The sequence below is a fragment of the Vombatus ursinus genome, unplaced genomic scaffold (genome assembly GCF_900497805.2).
Source record: "Vombatus ursinus unplaced genomic scaffold, bare-nosed wombat genome assembly UNPS02008996.1, whole genome shotgun sequence".
Lineage (NCBI taxonomy): Eukaryota > Metazoa > Chordata > Mammalia > Diprotodontia > Vombatidae > Vombatus > Vombatus ursinus.
The window spans coordinates 9,809,488-9,829,922 of NW_020948774.1; the positions used below are offsets into that span (position 1 = coordinate 9,809,488).

General features: G+C 40.1%; 2 protein-coding genes across 4 annotated transcripts in view; one reads left to right on the forward strand and one right to left on the reverse strand.

The window, feature by feature from the left end:
* LOC114034434 (protein SCO1 homolog, mitochondrial) overlaps positions 1-10,194 on the reverse strand; it is a 23,269-nt gene extending 13,075 nt beyond the window's left edge. Inside the window, exons 1-4 of the mRNA XM_027850113.1 lie at positions 9,379-10,194; positions 7,156-7,246; positions 4,824-5,021; positions 3,226-3,318 (exon numbers count right to left, since the gene is read on the reverse strand). Coding sequence (XP_027705914.1) covers positions 3,226-3,318; positions 4,824-5,021; positions 7,156-7,246; positions 9,379-10,194 — 1,198 coding nt within the window. The remainder of the gene's footprint in view (positions 1-3,225; positions 3,319-4,823; positions 5,022-7,155; positions 7,247-9,378) is intronic.
* ADPRM (ADP-ribose/CDP-alcohol diphosphatase, manganese dependent) overlaps positions 9,808-20,435 on the forward strand; it is a 24,756-nt gene continuing 14,128 nt past the window's right edge. Inside the window, exon 1 of one of the 3 annotated variants that reach the window (XM_027850230.1) lies at positions 9,808-9,877. In XM_027850230.1, coding sequence (XP_027706031.1) covers positions 9,808-9,877 — 70 coding nt within the window. Of the gene's footprint in view, positions 9,879-10,042; positions 10,298-20,435 lie in introns of those variants that run through there. The other 2 variants (XM_027850228.1, XM_027850227.1) reach the window with 2 other exon arrangements.

Here is a 20,435-nt window from a genome sequence, read left to right on the forward strand (position 1 = left end):
TGATTCTAGGTAACTGACATAATATTGCAATGGAACTCATTTGTAATTAGGGTCTTCCTGCAAAGAAAAGTGGAGGTCAAGACATTAGTAGCCTTAACCCAATACTGGAGGTGCAGTACAAAACAATCCAGTTTTACATTATTCAATCAAGATCAAATAAGATAGCAACTGCAACATAAGGGCTTTTCAAATTATAAAGTGACAATGCTATTATTATAAAATAATAATGCTAGCTATTATTGTTACATAACATCAACTAGGCCCTCATTGCTGCTAAATAATCCTACTATAACCTTATCAATTCACAATCTTACTGTCCATGATGGCTCTTACAAACCTTTTCATTCCTTCTCAAACTTCTCATGGTTCCCCTCCCCCCACTCTCTCAGCTGAGAATCTTGCTTCATATTTTCAGAAAAAATTGAAGCCGTTTGCCATGGACTTCCTCTTATCCCCTGATCCTAATCTCCTATCACTCAGCTGCCTTCTGCTATTTTCTCCTCCTTCACCCCTCTCATATGATGAAGAAACCTTATTCCTTCCCAAGGCAAATCCCTCTTCTTGTTCAAAGGAGCCCATTCCAACCGGTCTCTTCCAACAGATTACTGCCCCTTCTGTCATCTCTACTCTTTCATTTATTTTCAGTTTCTCCCTCTCTACTTGTTCATTTCCTACTGATGACAAACATGCCCATATCTCCCTTATCCTGAAAAATCCCTCACTTGATCCTTCCATCCCTGCTAATTATTATCCCATATCACTTCTGCCCTTTGTAGCAAAACTCCTCCAAAAGGCCATCTACAATAGGTGCCTCCACTTTCTTTCTTCTCACTCTTTTTTCAATCCCACACTATCTGGCTTCTGACCTTATCATTCCACCAAAACTTCTTTCCAAAGTTACTAATGATCTTTTAGTTGCCAAATTCAGTGGCCTTTTCTCAATCTGCATTCTCTTGAGCTTTCTGCAACCTTTGACACTGTTGATCAATCTCTCCTCTTTCTTATTGTCTTCTCTCTAGGTTTTCAGGACATCACTCTCTCCTGGTTCTTCTCCTACCTATCTGACCACTCCTTTGCTGGATCTTCCTCTAGATCACGCCTTCTAATCATAGGTGTCCCTAATGTTTTTTTCCTGGATTCTCTTCTCTTCTCTCTCTATATTACTTCACTTGGTGATCCCATGGGATCAGCTCCCATAGATTTAATTACCATCTTTATGCTAATGATTCCCAAATCTACCTATAGAACTCCAAACTCTCTGCTGACCTCCAATCTCACATCTCCAACTGCCTTTCAGATATCTCAAACTGGATGTCCAGCAGACATTTTAAACTATGTCCAAAAAGGAGCTCATTATCTTTTCCCCTAAACCCTCCCCACCTCCCACCTTCTCTGTTACTGTAGAGGGCAACACTATCCTCCCAATTTCACAGGAGTCATCCTGGATTCCTCACAGTCTCTTACCTCCCTCCCAACATTCACTCCCATCCAAGCTGCTGCCCAGGCTTGACAATTTCTCCCTTGTAACATCTCTTAAATATGCCTCCTTCTCTCCCCCATCACTCGAGTGCAGGCCCTCATCACCTCACACCTGGACAACTACAATAGTCTTCTGGTGAGTATGTCTTCCTCATTCCACTCCACTTCCCACTGCAATCCAATCTCCCTCTATTCATCCACTAAAGTGATTTTTCCTAAAGCACAGGTCTGATCATGTCGCCCCTGCTTAATACACTTCAGTAGTCTTCCTTTTGCCACCAGGAACAAATACAAAATACTCTGGCAATTCAAAGCCATTCATAACCTAGCTCCCTCTCACCTTTCCACTGTTATTACTTCCTAACATACTCTTTGATCCAGTGATACTGGCCTCCTGGCTGTTCCACTAACAAGACATTCCATCTCTCAGCTCTGGGCATTTTCTCTGGTTGTCCCTCATGCTTGGAATGCTCTCCCTTCTCCATACTGACCTCCCTGGCTTCCTTTAAGTCTCAACTAAAATTCTACCTGCTACAGGAAGCTTTCTTCAACCTGCCTTAATGCCAGTGTCTTCCCACTTATAATTACTTCCTATTTATCCTGTATAAAGCTCATTTTGTATATATTTGTTTGCATGTTGTCTCCCCTGTGTTCCTTAAGAGTAAGGACTATCTTTTGCCTCTTTTTCTATCTCCTAGTGTGTAGCACAATACCTGCTACACAGTGCATACTTGATAAATGTTTAATGATTGATTATAATTACTCTGTAGCCCTACCCACATATTTTACTCAGGCCACTCATCTGGTCAAGCCCTATATACCTTTCAGGCATCTCTAGCTATCTGATCCATCTATCCCAGAGCCTGAGGGTAACAATATTCTTGGAAACAGTGGCTTTAAAAACTCCAGTGCTATGAGATGAGGAAAAGGTTGTATGGGAGTATAGAAGGAAAAGCAGTGGACTTGGAATCAAGTCTGGTTGAAATCACAACCTGTGTAAGCCTTGGTCTTCTCATCTGCAAAATAAAGAGACTAAAAAGAATGGCCAGTTTTCAAAATCTTATGACCATAATGCTATCACCATAAAGACCACTCCCCTATATATGCTGTATTCCTTTATCAGAATTTAAGTTTTTTTCAGGGCAGGGATTATCTTGCTTGTTTGTATCTGTATCTCCAAAGCTAGCCTGTCATATAATAAGTTCTTAATAAATGCTTTCCCACAATAAATGACTTTCACTAAAAACCAAGAATGCTTTTAAATTTTGTATTTTACACACACACACACACACACACACACACACACACACACACGTCAGTTAGAAAGTATATTATTTTCATGATTTTAACAATGAAAACTAAGGCACAGAATTAGGACAGGAACCCAGTTCTCCTAGTCCAGACCCTTCATGGCTTAATTTAAGCTGTTATACTACTATGAAAACAAAATTAAAAACAAAAACATTAGAGAAGGTGTCATCAGAAAACTCAGCTTCTAGTCCTGCTTCTACCACTTATAGCTGAGTATGTCTTTAAGTAAGTTACTTAAGCTACCTCAGCCTCATTTTCCTCTTCTGTAAAGGGGGGGTAATAAACACCTTTACTTCTTACTTAGAGTTGCTGCCTCAAATGAAATAATACATATGAAAGCACTTTGAAAAGACTATAAAAAATAATACAAATGTGTAAAATATCATTCTAACTACTGATGATAGTTTAGAAAAAAATAAGATTGGCATATCTCACCTTTCACATACCTTGCAACAGCTTCTCTATTGTCTCTCTCTGGGTCAATAGTGATGAAAAGTGGTTTTAAATTTGGCAGTGTTGGAATACTATCTGAAAGAAAGTTTTTATTGGTAGAGATCAAAATCATTTACCATCAGGCTAATTTTAATGGACAGATTAACTCAGTAGTCTAAATAAGAGACTGAGGACTTAGGAGCAATTATCATTCTAGCTTGGCTTTTAATCCTTGTCAACTACTTTTTACAAAAAGAAAGAACCTAACAGCATAGTAAGAAGTAATTCTATTCCAGTTTATTAAAAAATGCTAATACTATTTCTGGTCATATCCCAGAAGGAATGACTTAGAGCTTCAGAAGTAGCCTATCAACTTGGGGATTCTCAATTCTACTCCAGTACTTTTTATACTGCATCATATTCCTTTATAAAACATTTATTAAATATATACTACATGGAGGGTCATTTATTGCAAATGAACATTTGCAAAGATATGGTTTCTTATTCTTTGATAATACCTCTGAGGTATATTCATTTATGGTAAGTATCAATTAATAATAGATACTACTTCAGTGAAAAGATAGCATTTCCCTAAGCTCTGCACTGGTGTCTGAAAATAGTGATGATTACATGTGATATCTGTTCATATACATGTACATTTAAAAGGACTGGAGAGTTGGGCCACAGCAATGCAGCCAACTTTTGTGGCTCATTATAGCCAACTAGAGAAAAAGACCAGAGAATAGAATGAGGAAGGAATTAAAGTAGGGAACAGAAAAAAAGAACTGATCAAAGAGCCAAAAAACAGAACTTTTTCTGTCCATGCCTCTTTTTAAGACTTTCTGTGCTAATATTAATTACAATTTCTTCCTCTAACAATTCATTATTAGATGTGCCCAATCATGTTTCCTTTTCAAAAGCTTATGATACTGCTTCTCTTTGAAGACTATTGTTTCATTCATCCTTTTATACTTGATACTTGTGATTTCACTAGAGAGTATGGTAAGGAAATGCCTTCAAACCAATACAGATCAGCAAAATTGCTATTACCTAGTCTAAATGCCCTTCATCCATGACGCCTCTTTATAGTGTTTTCCTTGGGTCCTATTCCCTATAAATGTAGATTGAATATATATCTTTTCTGCATCATTAAGCACTTTAAATTTCTGAAAATGCTAATTTATTCCCTTAGTATTTTCAAAGGCAAGTTGAGTTCAAATCCAGCCTCAGACGCTTAACTGTGTGGCCCTGGGCAAGTCATTTAACCCTATCTGCCTTGGTTTCCTTATCTATAAAATTAACTATAGAAGGAAATTGTCAAATTATTCCAGTATTGTTGCCAAGAAAACCCCAAATGAAGTCATGAACAGTTGGACATGACTAAAACAAAGGAACAAGAACAAATCAAATTTTACAAGGCTGAAAATGAACTTTCTTAGTAGATTCACCAAAGCAACAGATTAATGTGATGCTGACAATGTTCCTAGAGGACTAATTTAAATTCCTAATAAGATATTACAAAGCAGCAGTAAGAAATGTAATATGGGAAAATATAGGCTAGAAAACTGTAGGTATTTTACTCATATAGAGCAATCTCTTACCAATTTCATCCACTACAGCTATCATTTTTTCCAGTTCCTCCGGACAGATATCAGGACAATGGGTGAAACCAAAGTAAATTAGTATCCATTGTCCCAAGTAGTCTTTATCAGTTTTGGGTTCTCCGTTGTGATCCACGAGTGAGAAAGGTCCTCCAAGTAAAGGCTTTCCTATGGTTCGCTTCCGTTCCTTCTCTAACTCTAAAACAAAATATTAAACAATTAGTTTATTATTAGTTCATCAGTTCATCAACTGAGGAATATAGTTATTAATGGAAACAGAAATAATATATGATGTGGTTTCTGCCTGTAATAATCATGAAACAAGGTGACAGAATAAAAACAATGAAAGTTAAATCACTTAACATAAGTTAGGCTTTATAACTTAATTGATTTAAAAATTGGAAAACTGCATTCAATTCAACAAACATTTATGGCACTACTAACTCAAAGACAAAATGAAATAGATAGAAGTGTACAATCTACTGAGGGGAAACAACATGTACATAAATATATAAGTACCAAATATGTACCAAAAAAAAAAAATAACTTGAGGGGTTGTGCTAATAAGGAAAGTTCACATAGAGGAGATAACACTGAGCTCAGACTTAAAGACAGCCAGGAATTCCAAGAGGCAAAGGTGGGGAAGGAGAACATTTCCAGGCAAGCACAGTCTTCTTTCAAAGGCACGGGTGTAGTTTATAGGCTATCATGGAAAAAAACAAGTAGGTCAGTTTGGCTAGAGAACTGATTATGTGAAGGGAGGAATGTGAAATCATTCTAGAAAGATAGGTTGGAGCTAGATTGTGAAAGACTTTAAATGCCAAACAGAAGTTTATACTTTCCTTAGAAGAAAGAAGGAACCAAACTGAAGATTCCTGAGCAGGCAAATACGACCTGTACTGTAGGAATATCAGTTTGGCAGCTTTATGGAAGATGGATTAAAATAGGAAAGGATTAAAGACAATGAGACCAATTAGAAGGCTACTGCAATATTCCAGATGAGAGGCAATAAAGCCCTGAATTAGAGTAGTAGCTGTGAAATTGGAGAAAGGAATGGATGTAAGAGACACTGTGGAGATAGAATTCACAAAGCTTGTCAACCAATGGGATATGAGAGAGTGAAGAAGTGCAGATGATTCCAAGGTAGCAAACCTGAGACCAGAAGGATGGTGGTATCCTTAATAGAAACAGGGAAGTCAGGAATAAGCATCAGTTTAGGGAGAAGGAAAATTAGTTCTATTATGGACATGCTAAATTTGAGATGCCTATGGGACATCCAGGTAGAGAACTGAGGGCCAGGCATATAAATTTTAGTCATCAGCAAATAAATTAAACTGGACACCAAGAAAACCAAAGATACCACCAAGATGGAGAGAAGGCTATCCCCAACAGAGCCCCAGAGTATATTCAGCACAGTCTAAAATGGAACAATCAGATAGGTAGGAGAATCAGAAGAAAAAAATATCATAAAAACCCAGGGAGGAGAAAGAATCCAGAAGAGGACAGTAAACAGTAGAAAACACTGCAGAAGTCAAGGATTGAGAAAAGGATGTTGAATTTAGCAATTAGGATACCGTTGGTAATTTGGAAATTTCAGTTTCAGTTGAGTGATGGAATAAAAAGCTAGCTAGAGGGATAATGAGAAAGTAAACCAATAAGTATAGATGGATTTTCTAGAAGTTTAGTAAGGAAAAGGATGAAAAATATAGGATGATAGTCTTAAGGAATGGTAGGACCAAGTAAAGATTGGTTACGGATGGGGCAAGTTTTTTCAATGAACAAAGAAGGAGCTAGTAAAGAAAACTAGAAGACTATAAAGATACTGGGGATGATACAAGGAATCAACTCTCAGAGTGAAAGGAGGGGATGGTAACAAAAGCATGAATAAAGGAGTTGACCCTGGCAGGAAGGGTGAAACAAAAGAGGAGGAAATGAAGGATCATTTCAATGTATGGAACAGGGAGAAGAAGCTCGCAATGCATGGCTTTGATTTTCATGCTGAATTATCGTGGTGAAGTATCCTGTCTGAGGAGAGGACAGGGACTGGTATAGATGGCACAAAGGGAAAAGAGGTTTGGCACCGACTGTAAGGAGTGTAAGTAACCAAAGGCTTGAACTAACATTCTCATCTCCAGATTAATAAACTAACAAAGTTATAATAGCCTGGAATGAGTCCCCAGACAGATTTAGGCAACATCTTAAAATGTTACACGGTACTAAAACAAATCTAAAGACTGAAACATAAATATCTGAGGAACAAGTTCTAAATATCCCTGCTAGTACATAATTATAAAATGTTCTGTTCAAAGGCCATCAGGGGATATGTACATACTCTCTGCCTTTTCTTTCTTGAAGTACTTCATTCCAGCCAATAAAGCTCCACCAACAGCAAATGTGAATGCCAGGGACTTCCAGGAAACGGGCTACTGGGACAGAAATTTCAACAGTAAAAATAATAGTAGGATGTAATTATGTAATCCTACTGATTTTACTATAATAAAACCAGAATGAGTACAAGTGGAATAAAATCTATATTGATATAAATATATCTAAGTCCCAATAACCAACCCAGCTATTTGATACAATGTATTTGAACATACACAAGTTTCCATTTACACTTTGATGAAATGCAAAGGAATACTCATACAGAATCACATACTGTACCCTGATTAAAGCGAAAATAAACTGAACATGTTAATCATAGAACCTGAAGGAGTAGTAAAAATGATACAAGGCAGCTCCATTTCTGAGTGCTACTACCTCTTCTCACTTCGGGTGATTGCCAATTTGTGATCATACTGATTTCTCTTTCAAGAAATAGGTCTTGCCTGTGTGTTATTTGCTAAGGTTATCTGAGGTTTTAAAATAAAATCCTTAAGATTAGAAGTAGTATAAATTGTAGGAAAAACTATGAGTCTTGAGTCGTTCTTCCCAGATAAAGACTATGATTTCCTCCTAGGAACATGAAACACTGTTTTGGCCTAAAAGGTATTTAATTCTCCTATAAAAGATCCTGGCTTCATGAAAATGCTATATATGAAAAGAAAAACAGACATGAGGTCAGAAGACACAGGTTTGAATCAAATTTGTGCAAATACCACCTAATTTGTTTGGTATGATTTCAGCTATCTTACAGTTCAGAAGATGTTAGAATTAGAAAGGACCTTAGCAATCATCAAGTCTAAACCTCTCATTTTTAAGAAAAAGCAAATAAAGGCACAAAGAGTAGCTCATTTAAGTGGTCTGCCCAAGGTCAACCAGCTTTTCACATCCTATCCAGAAGTTTCTTAACTTCTGGGTCTTTTCCCTCATCTATAAAATGGTGACAGCATTACCAACCTCAAAAAGTTATCATAGGTAATGTAATAAATACATATAATATACTTCATAAATACAAGGGATTATATTAATTTGAGGTGTGTGGTTTAAAAAACAAAATCCTATTATTAGTCTAAGATTAGAGGTAGCATAGAATAGTGAGTGGAAAGTCAACCTTGGAGTTAGAAAGAGCTGGGTTCAAGTCCTAACTCTGACACATAGGCTGTGTGACACTAAGCAAGCCACTTAACTTCCCAGAACAGCTGCTGATCTGCACTGATGGAAGAAATGTCCTACAACATTGAAATCACAGGCCTTAACCAACAGGAAAAAAAAAGTCTAAAGTACTTATGCGTGTTACTCCATAGGATTATAAAGAAGAAACTTTGTAAACCTTAAGGTACTATAAACAAGTAACATGTTATTAAGTCAGTCAAAAAACATTTATTAAGCCAGACACATTCCTAAGAGCTGGGGAAGAAAATAAAGGCAAAGGACAGTCCCTGCTCTTTCAAGAGCTCACAGTCAAAGAGGGGAGCCAACTATGCACAAACAAAACATACAAGATAAATTGGAAATAATCAACAGAGAGAAGGCATTAGCATTAAGCGAGGGTGGGGGGGTGATCAGCAAAGGGTCGCTGAGGGTGGGGTTTTAGCTTGGGCTTGAAGAAAGCAAGGAAAGGCAGGAGCGAGGATGAGGAGCAAAAGAATTCCAGGCCTGGGGGGCAGCCAGTGAAAATCCTCAGTCAGGAAATGGAGCGTCTCGTTCGAGGTCCCGCCAGGAGCCCCGTGTCACTGGACCGAGGGGAGGGCTTTGAACACCAAACTGAAAATTTTAATTTTTTTGCTCCTAGAGGTGATTATTAGTAATGATGATAATGACAAATGACAAGCGGAACGGCCTTCTCTATGGGATTCATGACCTGGGGAGGGATAAAAGTGGATGCAGGGCAGCTAGGTGGCCCAGTGGACAGAACTTCAAGCCCGGAATCAAAAAGACTCATCTTCCGTTTAAATCTGACCTCAGTCACTAGCTGTGTGACCCTGGGTAAGTCACTTAACCCAGTTTCATCTGTAAAATGAGCAGGAGAAGGAAATGGCCAACTACAGTGCGGGTTCCGGACAGGCGTGGCTTAGAGAAATGAGAGGGATGGGGAAAAGTGGGAAGGGAACGGGAAAGCTTGGCAGATCCCTCGGGACACCTCAGACTGGGCCCCGGACCCAGGCTTACTTACCCCCGGTGCGCGGGGGCCACTCTGGCCCTTGGTTCCTCGCGGCAGCGGCCCCGCGGTGGAGAAGGGCCGGCTCCCGCAGAGTCCATTTGCGACACCCGCTGACTGCCAAAGAGACAGAGGCCGCAGCGCCAGCTTCTCCCTGGCCCAGCCCGGGCCCGGGGGCGACCTTCTTCCTGCACCAACGAGCCCCGGGATGCCTCTCTCGCTCCCCAGAGCCGGCCTTCGGCACCACAGGTCTAGCAACGAAGGCCGCCCAGGGAGTCCCCGAGGGGCCACGGGGCCCCTGCAGGCGGACCACAGCGCCAACAAGGAGCTAGCCATTGGCTGAGGGGAGAGGACACCCGCGGCGAGCACCCCCTGTCGCTTTAACTTCCGGCTGAAAGGAAAAGGCGTTGTAGGGCCACTCTCGCCTGCTCGGTGCCGCGCTCGATGATTCCACCGGAAATGAGATTCGCCTTCCGGGTCATTTGGGGGAGCGCGGGTCTCGGAGAGAGGAAGCGGTAAGTTAGAGCGTGTAGGCGGTCTTGGGCTGGAGGTGGGTGTTTCCTTAGAGTCTGTGGCTTTTGCTTCCCCTTCCCAAGTCTCCCTGTGAATCCGGACAATCTCTGATAGGTGGAAAGAGGGAGAAGGAGGAGGCTGAGGCGGCTCCTTGGGAACCGCCATACCGCCGGATGGAGTGAGAATGGTCGGGAGATGGGTCAGGGGAGACAGGCCCCCATCAGCCCTTCTGGCCCGCGTTTGAGATGGTTTTGGAGGCCAGACCCTTCTCGAGAGCCGCTCCCACGGATCTTTGCGACCCCAGTCGTGTATAGGCATTGTGCTATCCTCTGGGACTGCTTATCCACTGGGACGTTCAGCAGTCAGTGCAGATAAGTGGTAGAAAGAACACCGGATTTGGAATCAGAAAAGTTGATTTCAGGTTTCTAAGTCCTCTTGGGCTTCTGTTTTCCTTATCTGTAAAAAAATCTGAAGGGGTTGGATGATTTGTAAGGTTGTCTCCAGTTATGATTATTCTGCCCTTCTCTGAACGTCATTTGGCTCTGTAAAATTAGGGAATTAGACTAAGATGATTTCTTTTTTCAACAACTACTTTTAAAACTCCTGCAATGTGCGGAGTTCAGTCCTAGGCCCTTGAGAGAGAAAGGGCTTTTCTGTTACAGTTTAAGATAGATTGCTTTCCTTAGCGAAGTGTGTAGGTGTTGGACTGATAAGATGTTACACAAGTTTTTGCAGTAATAAAAATGTTGGGCGCTTTTATACCATAAGACAGTATAACAGGAATGTCATAAAAATATAACAAAAGTGCTTCAAAGTGTTAGAGAATGCAGTTATTTCACCTCTTTGGGTCTCAGTTACATCCACGATAAAACAAAGTAGTTGGACTAGATCCTTAAGTGATTCCCAATCATTTATTAAGCACCTATTATTTTAAAAACATTGTATGGGCGAGGGGAAGGATAAGGAATATTAAGAAGGCCTCCTGCCTTCCCAAAGCTTTATTTCCAAACTTCTTCTAGACCTACCGTTACTACAAGAAAACAAAACAAAACAAAAAAACACCCTTTATAAACTGTTTATATAAATGTAACCTTTTGTATTCCTTCTACAGCTTTCTGTTTGAGAGAAATCATTGGGGTGGTAGTAAATTGGCTTCATAGTTTGTAATTTAGATATTGGAAAATTAACAAGATTTCCACTGAGGTGAAGAGGAGTGGAGGTATGGATTTGAAGGCATAAGAATCTGAAGCATTCTCTTCTGGCATGAGCATCAGAAGGAGAGAATAACCTATTTTGTTTGAAGATCAGTTAGATGAGGGAAGGTCTTAGCCCACATTCTGTTGGATTTCAAGCTGTTTTTTACTGTTCTTTGTATCCCCTGCACTTAGCACAGTGCTCTGGCACATTGTAGGCACTAAATAAATGTTTACTTCCCTCGTAGAATCACGTACACAATTAAAGAATTTAAAAAGAACTCTGGCGTTCAAAACTCTTCACAACTCCAACTTTCTAGCCTTATTATATATTATTCATCTTTGTCAATGAACTTTATCGTCCAGCCAAACTAGCCTTCTCACTTGTTCCTCATACAGAATATCCCATTCACCCTGGTCCATGTTTTGGCACCCTGGTCTATATTTTGGCACTTGAATTGGTCTGTCCCTCATTGTCTGGAATATACTTACTCCTCTCCTCTCAGAACCTCTAGTTTGCTTCAAAATTTGGCTCAAGCTCCACTTTCTACGTGAGGCCTTCGTTGATCCCCCTCAACTGTTAAGGCCTCTCCATATCAAAAATTATCTTGTATCTTTTGTGTATTTCTACATGAGTACATCATTAGTCTCCATCAATATAATGTAAGCCCAAGTAAAGGGAGTATTCATTTTTTCTTTGTATCCTCAGTACCTAGCACAGTAGGAGCTTAATAAATGCTTGATTGATTGTTAGACTACCACATACAAAAATAGTACTTTTGACCCACCATCATGGCAAGGAGTTTATTTTTGCTTTATTAGTGGTAGATTCCTAAAAAGCCATAGACATTTACTGAATACAGGGTGGTCCAAGATAAAGAATGAAGTCTTTGGTAATAGAATTCCAGTCTCAGTCCTTTTTTTTTCTTTTCTATCTGTTCCCAAACCCCTAGAACATATTTTATATCATCCACCAGGACACTTGGGTTAAACCATTATGGGCAGGGAGGATTTGCCATATGCCTTGTCACTGTGAGTTTTTGGGACAGATGATTTAAGCTGGTTCAGCCTCAGGATTAGAACTAAATGAGACACTCTTAGTATACTTAACACAAAAGGAAGTTGACTTCATAGTATGGAAAATATATTCAGAAAAGGTCAGTGTGAGTTCAGTTGGGGTTTGCTCCACTCTGCTTGGCATTTGCTAAGAATTGGGTCAGAAGAATATGTTGACTCATACTATAGGGGGGTTAAGGGCAGACATGAATCGGATCAACACCCTATTCAGGTTTGATACAGAGATGAAAGGAAGTAGGTCATTTATATCATTCAACAATTTAAAACAGATGTTATATCATGGAAAGGATACCAGCATTTGGCTTGGACAGATAGCCACTCCCACACCCCTATCTCCCTATGTAAATGTGTCTGTTAGCAAGATAGGGTATGGTAAATCAAATGGTTTTGGGACATCCTCGAACTCTGAAGGACCATGATCCAATATGGGTGGCCCTTAAGTGACTAGGAAGCCATGCCAATACACCTAGAGGCTACAGCATCAGGAGAAGCAGCTTGAACCTTGATACTCCCTGGGCTTATCAAGTTTTGGGCAGAGCTTTGTTGTTTTTTTAGAGAAAAACTGGCCTCACCCATGTTTTGGGGAGAGCAGAGAGCCCTGGTAGATCTTTGTCCTGTCACATGATATCCTATGGTGGCCAGGTCCCAAAGATAGAGGACCTTCTACCATTTAAATTCTTTTAAGAATTTTACTGGGACAACAGTCATCAGTAGTACTAAGGGAAGAGGTGGAGGGGGAGAAAGAAAATGGGGATGTGGAGTGGGGGGAGAGGAAAGCAAATTTTTTAAAAATTAATTTATTTTGATTTATATACAATCACTTCCATAAGCTTTGAGTTTTAAATTTTTCTCCCCCTCCTTCACCTCCTTCCCCAAGATGGCATGCAGTCAGATATAGGCTATACATATACATTCTTATTAAACATTTTCACATTAGTGATGTTGTAAGTAAGAATTAGAACCAATAGGAGGAACCACCAGAAAGAGGAAACAAAACACAACAGAAGAAAAAAATAGCAAATAGTATGTTTCAATTTGTATCCATACTCCATAGTTCTTTCTTTGGATGTGGATAGCATTTTCAGTCATGAGGCCTTTGGAGATGTCTTAGATCCTTGTGTTGCTGAGAAGGGTTAAGTCTATGAATATTAGTCATTGAACAACATGGTTGTTACTGTGTATAATGTTCTCCTGGTTCTGCTCACTTCACTCAGCATCAGACCATACAAGTCTTTCCAGGTTTTTGTGAAGTCAGCCTGTTCACCATTTCTTATAGCATAATAGTATTCCATTAAATTCATATACTACAACTTATTCAACCATTCCCCAATTGATGGGCATCCTCTCAATTTCCAATTCTTTGCCACTACAAAAAGAGTCGCTCTACCTGCTTTTGTATGTGTGGGTCCTTTTCCCATTTGTATGATCTCTCTGGGATACAGCCCTAGAAGTGCTATTGCTGGGTTAAAGGGTATGTATATTTTTATAGCCCTTTGGCATAGTTCCAAATTGCTCCACATAATGGTTGGATCATTTCACAACTCCACCAACAATGCATTAGTGTTTCAATTTTCTTACATCTTCTCCAACATTTATCATTTTCCTGTTTTGTCATGTTGGCCAATCTGATAGGTGTGATGTGGTACCTCAGAGTTGTTTTGATTTGCATTTCTCTCAGTAGTGATTTAGAGCTTTTTTCATGTGACTATAGATGGTTTAATTTCTTCTTCTGAGAACTGCCTGTTCATATCCTTTGACCTTTTATCAATTGGGGAATGACTTGTGTTATAAATTTGACTTAATTCTCTATATATTTTAGAAATGGGGCCCTTATCAGAGACACTGAAATTCCATTTAAAGCTATTGCAGACATTATAAAATATTTAGGAGTCTACCTACTGAAAGAAACCCAGGAACTATATGAACACAATTACAAAACACTTTTCATACAAATAAAGTCAGATCCAAATAATTGGAAAAACATCAGTTGCTCATGGGTGGGCGGATCTAATATAATAAAAGTGACAATTCTACCTAAACTAATTTACTTATTCAGTGCCATACCAATCAAACTACCAAAAAATTATTTTATAGAGTTAGAAAAAATAATGACAAGATTCATTTGGAATAACAAAAGGTCCAGAATATCAAGGGAACTAATGAAAAGAAATGTAAGGGAAGGTGGCCTCCTGGCCATACCAGATCTTAAATTGTATTATAAAGTAGCAATTATTAAAACTGCTTGGTACTGGCTAAGAAATAGAGTGGTGGATCAGTGGAATAGGTTAAGTGTGCAAGACACAGTAGTCAATAACTATAGTAATTTTTTATTTGATAAACCCAAAGACCCCAGCTTCTGGGATAAGAACTCACTCTTTGACAAAAACTGCTGGGAAAACTGGAAGAGTATGGCAGGAGCTAAGCATAGACCAAAATCTCACACCATATACCAAATTAAGGTCAAAATGGGTTCATAATGTAGATATAAAGACTGATACTGTAAGCAAAGTGGGAGAGCAAGGAATAGTTTACCTATCAGATTTATGGAGAACAGAAGAATTCATGACCAAACGAGACAGAAAACATTATGAAGTGCAAAATGGATAATTTTGATTACATTAAATTGAAAAATTTTTGCACAAACAAAGCCAATGCAACCAAGATTAGAAGGAAAGTAGAAAATTGGGAAAGAATTTTTACAACCGTAAAGTTTACCTGATTTGTAAAATATATAACCAATTTTTTAAAAAGCAAAAAAATCCCCCCAAAACCAAAAGCCTGACAACAATATAATGAAAACTTTTAACAATCTCCTTATACTCCCCATTGTGAAGGAATTATTAGAAATAAAAAATAATATTTTGAAAGAAAATAAAAGGATTAAGTCTCAGAACTTAACTATCAGGTCTATGTGATGAGTGATGCCAAATATTTGGAATTCATAGTGGGTCTGCTGATAAGAGAAAGTGATGAGCAAAAGCAGCACTAGGAACATCAGAGCCACAGCCTAGCTGACAACATCTGTGGCATAGTCATCAGGGTATCTGTAGTAAGGTGGCGTGAAAGGTCATAAGCCTTTTGCATGGTATCACAGGATCTAAATTGGTAAGGAGGGTATCCCAACACTTCTACCAACTCAGTATTCCCTGGCTCACCCACTTCTCAAAGCCATATCAGGAGGATAATACTGAATCTTTTCCCCCTGAGAGTTTTCATCACTTTTCTTTCATCCAAGGACTCAGAATTTCCACCAAGTCAGCTTGGGGATTGATCCTCTTTTTTCCAATTAAATCCACATTCACTAATGTGGATTTGCCAATATCTGAGGAGTCTAGTAAGTCTCACGAGAAAAATGAATGTTAGTAGCTTAGTCCAGAATATGTCTGGAGTCCACTGGGGTTTCCCTATCCACTGTATTCTCCAAAACTTTACTGAATGGGCTAGAGCCTAGACTTTCTGGGTTAGTTTCTCACCCTCATAAGGGCCACCACCATATGGGAATCTAGGGCCTTTGCCACTATGGCTTCATCTGACCTCTCCAACGTTATTTTGTCATTTTAGTGATATGTATCGATGCTCTTAGGAAGGAAAGCCTCTTTCAGATGTCACCATAATGTGTCATTGAGGGGCAGTTGAGGTAGCCTGGGGAGGTATTGCAATTGATATTTTAACAAAAGGGTAAACTGAGGCAGGTCTCCATTATATTAGCATAGGCATGCTACATGTCAACAAATGGGTCTGTGGCTTGCTTCCATTAATGCCAGTGAACCTGAGCAAGAGGACACTTGCCCTTATGTAAAGTTTTAAGGAGTACAAAACAAAGAAGAGCAGAGTAGATAACGTCATGGATTTAAGGGCAACATGATTGATTACAGAGTTGACATGCAGGGACTAACATGATTGGTTGGAAGTTTGATAATGGGGACTATTAATGGCGACCCCCCCCCTTCCCCTCGATTTCTGTCATGAAACTAAGAAGTGCCCTTTCTTTGAGTCCAGGTGTGAGATAGTGGTCTATACTTTTGGAAAGCAAACCAGACATTCTTGAAGGATGGTTTGGTGCAGTAAAGATATCAAGCCTGACTCCCTTTCTGTTCACACACATTCTCCAATGTTAGCAAAATTCCTTGAGGCAAGAATAGATAGATTTTTAAATTTAACCTATTACAAGCCAGCTGAACCCTGAACTAAGTTCAGAGACAAAGAACCATGACTTAAGCAATTACAGGGAGAAATCAATTACTTGTAAATAGGGTTAATAAGGAAATGATACATGATCAATTTTAATCTTCTCATAGGTACAGTGAAGGTATAATGGGCTTCTTCCCAAATGAAAGCAAATTGTTTCTGTCTAATATCAGCCGTGACTATAGACCAAAGCATTGGTAAGGTCAACAACTATACCTCACACCCCTGGGCCTGGGCTGTGACATTGACATGGTCAAGAACAGCTGTAGTGATGGGCATGGCTACTTCAGCTACTTCTAGTTAGTTGTAAGTTGCCAGGGGCCAATACAGGTTTGTTTTAAGGAAAAATGGTATAACAAAGTATTATAGCTTCCTTCATTTCCATTAGTAGAGAAGAAATATCTTGTACACACTTGGAGAGTCAGTATTGTATGGTGTTAACTACACTGGATAGTTTGGGCAACTCCAAGGTTTTACATATTGCCCTGTTCACAGTACCCTATGTAGGGGTTGAGAAAAGGGCTCCTGACTCCCAGAAGCTTTTGATATCCCTTCCCTGTATGGTCTGTCCTTTGTAACCTCCTCTGAATGAACCTCTTCTACTGGTCTGGTACTGAATTTCCATATATAGTTTTACTAGGATACCACTCCCACCCCCAAATATGAGCTAGCCATCCACTGTTTTCTTATCAACTTCTTGTTTTAGGAGTCACACCCAAGGTTCCCCAAAGGAGAGGGTGTCATAGCCCTCTACCCATTTGGTTGGGTAAGACCTTTTAGAACATGTATTTGCACTTAACAGCAATGTTTGTCCTCAGAGCCACTGTTGTCTTGATCTGTTGAACTTCACACACCTAGGGAGAAAGACCCCTTGCTAAAGACTGACACTAGTTAGTTAACATACACTTGTTAAATGCTTACCATGGGCCAAACTATGTGCTTAGTGCTGGGAATACAAATACAAGCAAAGAGAATGATGGTCTCTGCCTTCAAGGAGCATTCTAATGGTGGAAGGCAAGACATAAAAAGATGCTGAAAAGGTGGGGGGTGAGGGAGTAGACAGGAAATTATGCAGTATGCAGGGGCATGATGGATATCTGGGTTGAAGCCTGGTGAGAAATGAAGAGATGGCTGACTGAAGTGCCTTCCATATGTGGAGGTTCTAGGAAGAGCCATTCAATCAGATAGAGAGAGAGAGATGACAGAGTTGGAGGTACTTTTAAGGAATGAATTCTAAGACTGAAGTGAACTTCCAGGATAAAGAGGTTTTTGGGGCATAGTAGAAAAGTCCAGCTTGCATCTCGATGAGAGATGATCATTCAAGTGGGGCTTTCTTATCACCAGTGGGAGTTCCCAAGTCTCTCCTCACTTCTCTCATTCTCATGTGTAGTGGCTTCCCAGGCTAAAGGAGTTCTGGTTGTAGTCTTTGAATCTGCACCCCCATCAACAGAGCTTCCTTTACTTGGTCTATCACCAGCTCTGTTAATCCATTGTTGCCCTTCTGCCTTTATATGGCCCTTAAAAGCCAATAGCTCTCTCTCTACTTGTTAAATATGTTGGACCACTTTAATTTCCATCTTATTTTGACAGTCCGCCTTACATAGGATGGTCAGTAACAACCAGAGAATGCTGGACCTGGTGTTACTTTACCCTTCTTTTAACATCTCCTCTCCTGCCTTCCTCCCCTTTTCCCCTAAGCTAATTGTTTTGCCTGCTCAGGGATCTCCTTCTTCCTGTTCCTTTGAGGGGACTCTCCTTATACCATCTTTGCCAGGGTGCCCAGGTGCTGTAAACAGCCATCTGATTACCCTACCATTTTTATTTGCATCCCCCTTTCCCCACTTCATCCATGGCCACAAAGCCATCATCATTCTAGTTACTGAGTATGCCAGATGTTAAGAGGAAGGCCTGACTCAGGCTGGCATCCTGATTTGATGTCAGGATTAAGTGAGGCACTTTTAGATAATTTAATAGTTGACAAAAAAGGTTTACTTTTTTATAAGAACATAGAAAAAGAATCAACAAAGATACTCTAGTACATAGAAACATACACACACACACATCTCCATATGGAAATGTGTGTCTAGTTAACAGAATTGGATGTGGTGACTTTCATGGTCTTAGGAGATCCATCAAGTCTGAAGGGCCTGGACCCCATGTGAGTGGCCTTTATAGCTACAGTTCTATCACTTTTGAAACAGTAAACTAAAAGCTTGTATGTCCCCAGCCTATCTCTGAGATCCTGAAATAAAACATTCAGTAGCCCCCAAAAAGAAGCAACAGGACCAGCTTAAGCCTTCCCTCTAGAAGTGCAGAGGAGACCAACCCTAACATCAAGTCTGAGGTCAGGAAGTAGACTAGTAGAATGAGCAAACAAAAGAATCCCACCATAGAGAGATAAAGGGATGCTCCAGACACAAACTCAGAAGCAATCAATGAATAAACATTTATTAAGCCTCTTCTGTGTGCCAGGCACTATGCTAAACACTAGGGATACAAAAAGAGCTGTAAAAGACAGTTCTTGGGCCTCAAGGAGCTTACCATCAAATGAGGGACACAATATGCAAACATGTATACAAAGCAAGTGATATACCGGATAAACAGGAAATAATTAACAGAGGGAAGGCATTAGAATTAAGATGGTTTGGAGAAGTCTTCCTGGAGAAGGTGGGATTTTAGTTAGGACTTAAAGGAAGCCAGGGAAGTCAGTAGAAGTAGAGTGAAGGAAAGAAAGCATTCCAAGCATAAGGCACAGAGAAAATGTTCAGAGCTAAGATGGAGTGTTTTGTTCGTGGAACAGCCAGGAGGCCAGTGTCACTGGATTGAAGCAAGGCATGGTGTAAGGATGTAAGAAGACTAGAAAGGTAAGAGGGGGCTAGGTTATGAAGGGCTTTGAATGCCGAATACAGAGCATTTTGTATTTGCTCTTGGAAGCAATAGGAAGCCACTAGAGTAAGGAGGGGATGGGAAGGTGACGTGATCAGACCTTTAGTGGCTGAATGGAGAATGGATTGGAATAGGGAGATACTTGAGGAAGGTAGACTCACCAGGTATCTATGGTAATGATCCCGGCATGAGGTGATAAGGGCCTGCACTAGAGTGGCAGCAGTGTCAGAGGACAGAAGGGGAGATGCTGCAAAAGTGAAATTGTCAAGGGGCAGCGAGGTGGCGCAGTGGAGACAGCACTGATTCTGAAGTCAGGAGGACCTGAGTTCAAATGTGGCCTCAGACCAAACACTTGACACTTACTAGCTGTGTGACCCTGGGCAAGTCACTTAACCCAATTGCCTAAAAAAAAAAAAGTGAAATTGTCAAGCCTTGGCAAGATCTTGGATATGGGGAGGTGAAAGATACTGAGGAATTTGGGATGACTCCTAAATTGTGAGCCTGTGGAGTTGGGAGGATGGTATTGCAGTACCACAGTACTAGGTACTGTGTAACAGTACAGTAATAGGAAAGGTATGGGGATTGGGAGGTAAGAGGTTAGGGGGAAAGGTAATGAGTTTTGTTTTGGACATAGTGAGTTTCAGATGTCTGCTGGACATCCAGTTTGAGATGTCTGAAAGCAGATGCAAGACTGGAGATCAGCAGAGAGATTAGGACAGGATAGCTAGATTTGTGAATCATCATTAAATCCATGGGAGCTGATGAGATCACCAAGTGAAGTAGTATAGAGGGGAGAAGGGAAGAGGGTCCAGGACAGAATCTAAGGACATTTACAGTTAGAGGGTATGATCTGGAGGAAGAACTAGCAAAGGAAACAGGAGTGGTCGGAAAGGTAGGAGGAGGGCAGCTAGGTGGTGCAGTGGATGGAGCACCGACCCTGAAGTCAGGAGGACTTGAGTTCAAATCTGCCCTCAGACCAAACACTTGACACTTACTAGCTGTGTGACCCTGGGCAAGTCACTTAACCCCAATTGCCTAAAAAAAAATTAAAAAAAAAAAAACAAAACTAAAAATGATTACTTTAAAAAAAAAGAAAGGTAGGAGGAAAACTAAGAGAGTGTGAAAACCTCGAGAGAAGGTAGTAGCAAGGAGGGGAGAGTGATCAGTAGTGTCAAAGGCTGCAAAGAGGTCAAGGACAATAAGGATTGAAAAACC